The sequence below is a fragment of the Eucyclogobius newberryi genome, unplaced genomic scaffold (genome assembly GCF_026437365.1).
Source record: "Eucyclogobius newberryi isolate DKJ021-1_F unplaced genomic scaffold, fEucNew1.0.hap1 SCAF_8, whole genome shotgun sequence".
Lineage (NCBI taxonomy): Eukaryota > Metazoa > Chordata > Actinopteri > Gobiiformes > Gobiidae > Eucyclogobius > Eucyclogobius newberryi.
Window position 1 is genome coordinate 31448171 of NW_027316500.1, and position 8339 is coordinate 31456509.

General features: G+C 46.8%; 1 protein-coding gene across 1 annotated transcript in view; it reads left to right on the forward strand.

Annotated features, from left to right (window-relative positions):
• Nucleotides 1–5053: 5053 nt before the first annotated feature.
• Nucleotides 5054–8339, forward strand: part of slc1a4 (solute carrier family 1 member 4) — an 11572-nt gene continuing 8286 nt past the window's right edge. The window contains exon 1 of the mRNA XM_072436633.1: nt 5054–5568. Coding sequence (XP_072292734.1) covers nt 5069–5568 — 500 coding nt within the window. The 5' untranslated portion in view covers nt 5054–5068. The remainder of the gene's footprint in view (nt 5569–8339) is intronic.

The window sequence follows — 8339 nt, forward strand, 5'->3', positions numbered from 1 at the left end:
TGTTTGTCTCGTCTGTTTCGGGGGGAAATACTTTGGGGGTTTTTAGCTGGCAGTATTTCAGATGAGTAAAAGTATTGCATAAAAAGTGTCAAAGTGCCTGTTTAAAATCTTACTTTTATAGAATAACAAAGTAACTGCATTTCACACAGATTTAGTGAGTTATTTAAGAGTTAAATATTTCAATGATAAACTATTAAATCCATTTCTTAATTTTCTTGGTCATTTTCATTTGTCTTTTTTGTTTATTCAAAGCTGAGACTTGAATTCAAAACCTCTTGGTAAGATGTCTCCATAAACATGCCCAAAAATAACATATTTCAACCAAAAAACGGTTCAATAAATAAATGTACATAAACCTTCTTTCAAGTGTAAAAGTAAAAAAGTATCCCAGGCATACTCCCAAGTAAATACTCCCAGGCATTTAAATGAAGTACTTTGATACTTTCCACCTCTGGATTTAGAGTTCACAATGATCGACCAAGAAAACGCAAAACAAAAAGTAATGAAAAGTGCCATAGTATTTTACGTGAAAGTATCAGATAATCACAACAAACTGAGATCATTCTTCGCTCGTTTAGTCATGAAATAATAAAGATGACATCAAAATGACACAGGAATTCAGTAAAGATCTATCTTCAAGGGCCTTTTTCTATCAAAACAACGATTCTATTAATGAAAATAAATCACTACGACTTCACAAATATGTTAATGTTTTTGGGAACGACAATATATTGAGTTGAAACGAGTTAAATTAATTACATTAACATTATATTGTGACGTGAATGAGCCGGATTATTGATTAAATGAACAGAAAACAAGAGTTATATAGAAAAAACATGTAAAACTGCAATTTATAATGTCACCACTAGAGGCTGCTCACGACCAGAACACAATTCTGCAGGTCCCGACCCTTTAACAAACAGATTATTGTGATTTGAGATTCCATAAGCGTGATTAAAGGGCTCGTCTCGTACTCCCGGCCCTTTAACAAACAGATTATTGTGATTTGAGATTCCATAAGCGTGATTAAAGGGCTCGTCTCGTACTCCCGGCCCTTTAACAAACAGATTATTGTGATTTGAGATTTCATAAGCGTGATTAAAGGGCTCGTCTCGTACTCCCGGCCCTTTAACAAACGGAATATTGTGATTTGAGATTTCATAAGCGCGATTAAAGGGCTCGTCTTGTACTCCTGGCCCTTTAACAAACGGAATATTGTGATTTGAGATTTCATAAGCGCGATTAAAGGGCTCGTCTTGTACTCCCGGCCCTTTAACAAACGGAATATTGTGATTTGAGATTTCATAAGCGCGATTAAAGGGCTCGTCTTGTACTCCCGGCCCTTTAACAAACGGATTATTGTGATTTGAGATTTCATAAGCGCGATTAAAGGGCTCGTCTCGTACTCCCGGCCCTTTAACAAACGTGATATTGTGATTTGAGATTTCATAAGCGCGATTAAAGGGCTCGTCTCGTACTCCCGGCCCTTTAACAAACGTGATATTGTGATTTGAGAGTTCATAAGCGCGATTAAAGGGCTCGTCTCGTACTCCTGGCCCTTTAACAAACGGAATATTGTGATTTCCTTCCAGTCTTTGTGTCCGGTCTGATCCAGCGCTGGCCTGTTGTCTCCGGGCGGTTATTTCCAGACTCATTCAGGACAAACAGCTGCGACTCTGGGTGAGAAGTGGGAGGGGCAGTGTGCAGGGGGGAGGGGCCATGGAGAGAGAGAGAGAGAGAGAGAGCGGGAGGATGTGGTTCACACATACGATGCTAAAGTTAACCGTTTCTGTCTCAAATCACGACCGTCACAACTGTGTGTTTACGTTGGCGTGTCGGGGCAAGCTAGCTTTTGTGTGTTTCCCCCGTGCAGTTCCCTCTGCTGCCAGTAGATGGAGCGATAACACCAAATCCTGATGAGGGAACGCCCGGCTGAGGGAAAGTGATGTGTTTCTTTTAATGTACGATATTTTAAGTTCCGCTCAGCAGCTCAGACTCACACACACTGAGGGTTTAGTGTCCTGCCCAATAGCACAACAACAGTCTCACCTGAGGAAGTGTGAACCTTCAGCCTGTGGCACAAGAACAAGATCTAACACGACACGTCACACACAAAAACAATCACATGACTATATCAAGATGATATGAGTTTAAAGCTGAGTAAATGTAACAACATGTGGACAAAAAGCAGGATAAAGTAGAGTTAAATAACGTATGGATTAAATAATGTATGGATTAAATAATGTATTGATAAAATAACGTATTGATTAAATAATGTATGGATTAAATAACGTATGGATTAAATAACGTATTGATAAATAACGTATGGATTAAATAACGTATGGATTAAATAACATATGGATTAAATAACGTATGGATTGAGTTGTAGTTGTGGTTGTTTTCTTCATTCGCTTCTGACTCGACAAAAACGGATCGATCTCTGCTGAAGTGTGAAAAGTCCTGAGAGCAGCAGTGTCACACCGCCATCGTGTGGAGACAAGAGGTCATTGCAGCAAAATCTGTAGTTTAACCATGTTTTAAACAACTTAATGTTTTAGCTTGTTTACATCACATTGTTTGTTTTATTTTTACTGTTTTTAATCCGTTTTCAACAAAATAAAGTCGCTTTCATATATTTGTATTTGTCAAATTAAAAAATAGTGACATTAGATGAGTTTTGGCCCAGTGTTTGCTGGGTAATTTCCTACTGTGATGTCATCAATTACAAAAAGGAAGTGAAATTATAAACCTAAAAAATGTGCAATTCTGGGATAACATTTTAATATTTTTTAGCAAACTTCAAAATACATTTATTTTAACGACAAAGGCACTTTAAAGATGTCAAGAGGAGACTCTAAGATGTGACAACAGCGCCCCCTAGGAGACGCAGAGCTGGCCGTGGTGCTGATGTGAGGTCACAGAAGTCGTTTGTGTTCGAAATATTATTGTTTTGGGAGGAAAGTTTCTTTTTTTAAAGAATAAACCTAAATAACAGAGCATTGCAGAAGAGAACACGACCCGAGTGTGAAATGAAAAACCCAAATAAACATCAATTTGACGGCAAAAGAAACAAAAAAGTATGTTCCAAAAGTATGTTCCAAAAGTATGTTCCAAAAGTATCCACTAGTTGAGTTCTGAGTGGAAAAACAGCCTGCAGTTCATCAAGTTCAGTCCAGTATTTTCGAGGGAGAAGGAGGAGGGATGAGGAGAGAGGAGGAGGGAGAAGGAGGAGGGAGAAGGAGGGAGAAGGATGAGGAGAGAGGAGGAGGGAGAAGGAGGGAGAAGGATGAGGAGAGAGGAGGAGGGAGAAGGAGGTAGGATGAGAGAGCAGGCGGAGGGAAAAGGATGAGGAGGGAGGAGGAGAGAGGAGGCGAGAGGAGGGAGGAGGAGAAGGAGGGAGGAGGGGGAAGGAGGAGGATGGAGGAGGATGGAGGAGGAGGAGAGAGGGTGAAGGAGGAGGGAGGAGGAGGAGTAGGAGGAGGAGGAGGAGGAGGAGGGAGGAGGAGGAGGAGGAGGAGGAGGAGGGAGGAGGAGGAGGGGGAGGGAGGAGGAGGAGGAGGAGGGGGAGGGAGGAGGAGGGGGAGGGAGGAGGAGTAGGAGGAGGAGGAGGAGGGAGGAGGAGTAGGAGGAGGGGGAGGGAGGAGGAGTAGGAGGAGTAGGAGGAGGAGGAGGAGTAGGAGGAGGAGGAGTAGGAGGAGGAGGAGGAGGAGGGAGGAGGAGGAGGGGGAGGGAGGAGGAGGAGGAGGAGGAGGGGGAGGGAGGAGGAGGGGGAGGGAGGAGGAGTAGGAGGAGGAGGAGGAGGAGTAGGAGGAGGGGGAGGGAGGAGGAGGAGGAGGGAGGAGGAGTAGGAGGAGTAGGAGGAGGAGGAGTAGGAGGAGGAGAAGGAGGAGGAGGAGGAGGGAGGAGGAGGAGGAGGAGGGGGAGGGAGGAGGAGGAGGAGGAGGGGAAGGGAGGAGGAGGAAGAGGGAGGAGGAGTAGGAGGAGTAGGAGGAGGAGGAGGGAGGAGGAGTAGGAGGAGGAGGAGTAGGAGGAGGAGGAGGAGGAGGAGGGAGGAGGAGGAGGGGGAGGGAGGAGGAGGGGAAGGGAGGAGGAGGAAGAGGGAGGAGGAGTAGGAGGAGGAGGAGGGAGGAGGAGTAGGAGGAGGGGGAGGGAGGAGGAGGAGGAGGGAGGAGGAGTAGGAGGAGGAGGAGTAGGAGGAGGAGGAGGAGGAGGAGGGGGAGGGAGGAGGAGTAGGAGGGAGGAGGAGGAGGAGGAGGGGGAGGGAGGAGGAGGAGGAGGGGGAGGGAGGAGGAGGAGGAGGGAGGAGGAGTAGGAGGAGGAGTAGTAGGAGGAGGAGGAGGAGGGAGGAGGAGTAGGAGGAGGAGGAGTAGGAGGAGTAGGAGGAGGGGGAGGGAGGAGGAGTAGGAGGAGGAGGAGGAGGGAGGAGGAGGAGGAGGAGGGGGAGGGAGGAGGAGGAGGAGGAGGGGGAGTAGGAGGAGGAGTAGTAGGAGGAGGAGGAGGAGGGAGGAGGAGTAGGAGGAGGAGTAGTAGGAGGAGGAGGAGGAGGGAGGAGGAGTAGGAGGAGGAGGAGGAGGAGGAGGAGGAGGAGGAGTAGGAGGAGGAGGAGGAGGGGGAGGGAGGAGGAGGAGGAGGAGGGGGAGGGAGGAGGAGGAGAGGCTTTCAGGGATGGGACGTTCTCCTGCAGCTCCTGCACAAAGGGAGCAGAGATGAGCGCGAGGCCTGGAGGCCCCGCCTCTTCAGCGCGTGCCCATCACAATTCAAAACCACAACCGGCGAACACGTGACTTTACGAAAGCCCGCGGCACGTTCGGCTGAGGAAAGTGTGTCCCGCGGCTCCGGTGAGAACAGGCAATCTCCGCGTCTCTTGCATCATGTGCGTCCGCGGAACCGGCGCCGCGACTGCGCATGTCCGTCCCCCCGCGTGTGCTGTCGTCCCACGCGTTTATTGGCTGCCGCGCACAACCCACCGCGCGCTCCGGCTCTGCGCGTCCCAAACGCGTGTGGAGCGTGTCCTGGAACGGTCTCCCCGCTACGAACCCGCGCGTCAAGCACACGAACCGGCCCGAGCATGGAGAAGGAGCTGAACGGCCACGCGCTCCCGGAGTCCTCGTCCGCGGAGCCGCTCGCGGAGAGGGTCTCGTGGGGGCAGAAGCTCGGGACGTTCTTCCGTAAGAACCTGCTGGTGCTGCTGACCGTGTCCGGGGTGCTGGTGGGGGTCGGGCTGGGCATGGCCGTGCGCACCATGGACCTGACCAAGGCGCAGATGACGTACTTCGCGTTCCCGGGCGAGATGTTGCTGCGGATGCTGAAGATGATCATCCTGCCGCTGGTGGTCTGCAGCCTCGTGTCCGGAGCCGCCAGCCTGGACACGCGCTCGCTGGGGAAGCTGGGGGGCATCGCCGTGGGCTACTTCCTCGTGACCACGCTGATCGCCTCTGGCATCGGGGTCACGCTGGCCTTCATCATCCAGCCCGGGGTCGGAGCTGGAGCTCTGAACACCAACCACCTGAGCCTGGAGCGCGTGACCAACGACAAGGAGACCGCGGACAGCTTCCTGGACCTGGCCAGGTGAGGACCAGAGGAACTGTGTGTGTGTGTGGGGAACTCTGGGTCTGAGGGAACTGGGAACTCTGGGTCTGAGGGAACTGTGGGTGTGAAGGAACTGTGGGTGTGAAGGAACTCTGGGTCTGAAGGAACTGTGGGTCTGAGGGGAACTGTGGGTCTGAGGGGAACTGTGGGTCTGAGGGGAACTGTGGGTCTGAGGGGAACTGTGGGTCTGAGGGGAACTGTGGGTCTGAGGGGAACTGTGGGTCTGAGGGGAACTGTGGGTCTGAGGGGAACTGTCTTTCTTCTTTCCGTCTTGGCTGCAGCAGGCGACTCGATGAATCGATCGCTGAGATAATCATCATCTGGTTTAGGATTAAAGCTCGTCTGGAACATTAACGCTCCAAAATGACGCATTTCACGTTCTAAACAACAAACGTAATCATCGCTGGACTAATCGAATAAAGTCACGTTTTGTTTTGGTCAATTGTCGATTCTGAACTTTGAACTCGAGCCGTTTGTCATTAACAACATTTAAGCTCATTAAAGTTAACGAGAAATCCACAACTTTATGGCTCGGAGAAAATAAAGTTGTTTTAAATAAAGACTGATTTAAAGCCGCAGAACAAGCTCTGGCCACATGAAACATAACGAGTACAGGAAGTGACATCACACCAGGGACACTCTAAACATGAATTCAACAAAACAAAGTCGCTCTCGTATATATTTATTTATCAAATATAAAATAATGTGACATGGGTCATTTCCTACAGTGATGTCATCGATTACAAACAGGAAGTGACATAAACCTATAAAAAGTGCTATTCTGGGATCACATTTGTATCATTTTTAGCTGCTTTTCAGTCCCACACGGCTTGTCGTGGGCCCTTTAGGGTCTGGTTGGGCCGGTCCCGCTCGACCTTCGCCCCGTCTCGCCGGGTCTCGTGTTGCGCTGGGACCGCTGCAGCTGTGCGCCGTGTATTTTAGCTCGGGGGGCGGAGCTTATCGGTGCAGCAGGTGGAGCATCGGCTTCTCGCTCACAGGAAACCGACACGTCCTTGAGCTCGCTCTGGCACCGCGAGCGCCACGGACCCCGCGGGGCCGCTGTGTCGGGGCCCGGTTGTCTTTAGCCGTGTGAAAACCAGATCGTTTAACACAACCGGGCGTGTTATTCCCATTAAAGGACAAATATTATGCCTTTTTCTCTCTCGTTTAACTCCGTTCTGACGTTGTTCCTCATCAAAATCCAAAGGTGTTTTTGTTTGTCATAGTTATAAAACACGAGGGGCCAAACTGAAGGTGCTCAGGAGCCAGTTTAAAGGCTGATAACAATACAAATAATGCGTCAAATTTAACCTTTAAACCTCTACAATACCTGTCGAATTCATATCTAAAACTATCTAAAATTGGTTTTGCTCCGTGTAATATTGACAATTCTCAAATGCCAATAATGTGTATTTATTCACTGAAATTAAAGGAAAAACCTGGCGCTTTTGCAGATATTTACGATTTAAAAGTATGTTAACAACCAGGCTTTAATCTACTTTACAACTCTTCAATGTACATAATAATGAGCTCTTTCTGCACACGTCATGCTCATGTTTGTACTTTTGTTCAAACCGCTTAAATTATGAATATTCCCGTTGGAGCAAACGCTTCTGGGAATTTTCAGAACATTAACACAGTGGTTTTCGAGGAATAAAGCTGAGAACGGATTGTAAAAGATGAACCGTTCACCCGCTGGGCTCCTGTCTGCACCTGATAATTTAAGGACGGGGCCCCGTTTTAATAAGGGGCCCCGGAGTTAGTACCTCAGAAGAAGTACGAGCTCCGTAGACTTGGATTTAGCAAAAAAAAAAATGATACAAGTTTTATCACAGAATGGCACATTTTTAAGGTTTGTAATTTTACTTCCTGGTTGTAATCGATGACGTCACACCAGGAAGTTACCCGGCAACAACTGGGCCAAAACTGGGCAAATAAAAATACATGAGAACGACTTTATTTTGTCAAATTAATGTTCAGAATGTCAAAAAAGTAGTTTATTTTGTGTAAATTCTGAAAAAAATGAATTGCATTGAAAGTTATTATTGATGAGTCTTAATATTTATTTTATTTAATTTTCATTATTTATTTATTTATTTTATTTAAGATTAAAACATAAAATGCATAACAGACATAGAACAAGACCAGTGAGAAAAATTAAGAATACAAAATAAAAATCAGAGAAACACAATCATATTTCATAATAACTAGTTGCTATTATGAATATAAAGGTGTTAATATGAATATAAAGGTGTTAATATGAATATAAAGGTGTTAAAGTTGGCACTTGTTTAGATCAAATTATTCCCTGTGAAAAGAACAACACATTCTCTTTATTGAAACATCTTGTTAAACCTGGAGATCAGACCTCAAAGACGAAACCCGTTTATCTGTCCAAAGTTCACTTTTCGCTCATGTTCCCGGAGTTGTTTACAAAGTGCGCTCTGAACAGAACGCCACGTTTTAACTCCCGACTCCAGTCTCCATGTGTCAGTCGCATCAGACCCTTTAAAGGTGAGAATTAGACCCTTTAAAGGTGAGAATTAGACCCTTTTAAAGGTGAGAATTAGACCCTTTAAAGGTGAGAATTAGACCCTTTAAAGGTGAGAATTAGACCCTTTAAAAGTGAGAATTAGACCCTTTAAAGGTGAAGATTAGACCCTTTAAAGGTGAGGATTAGACCCTTTAAAGGTGAGAATTAGACCCTTTAAAGGTGAGAATTAGACCCTTTAAAGGTGAGGATTAGACCC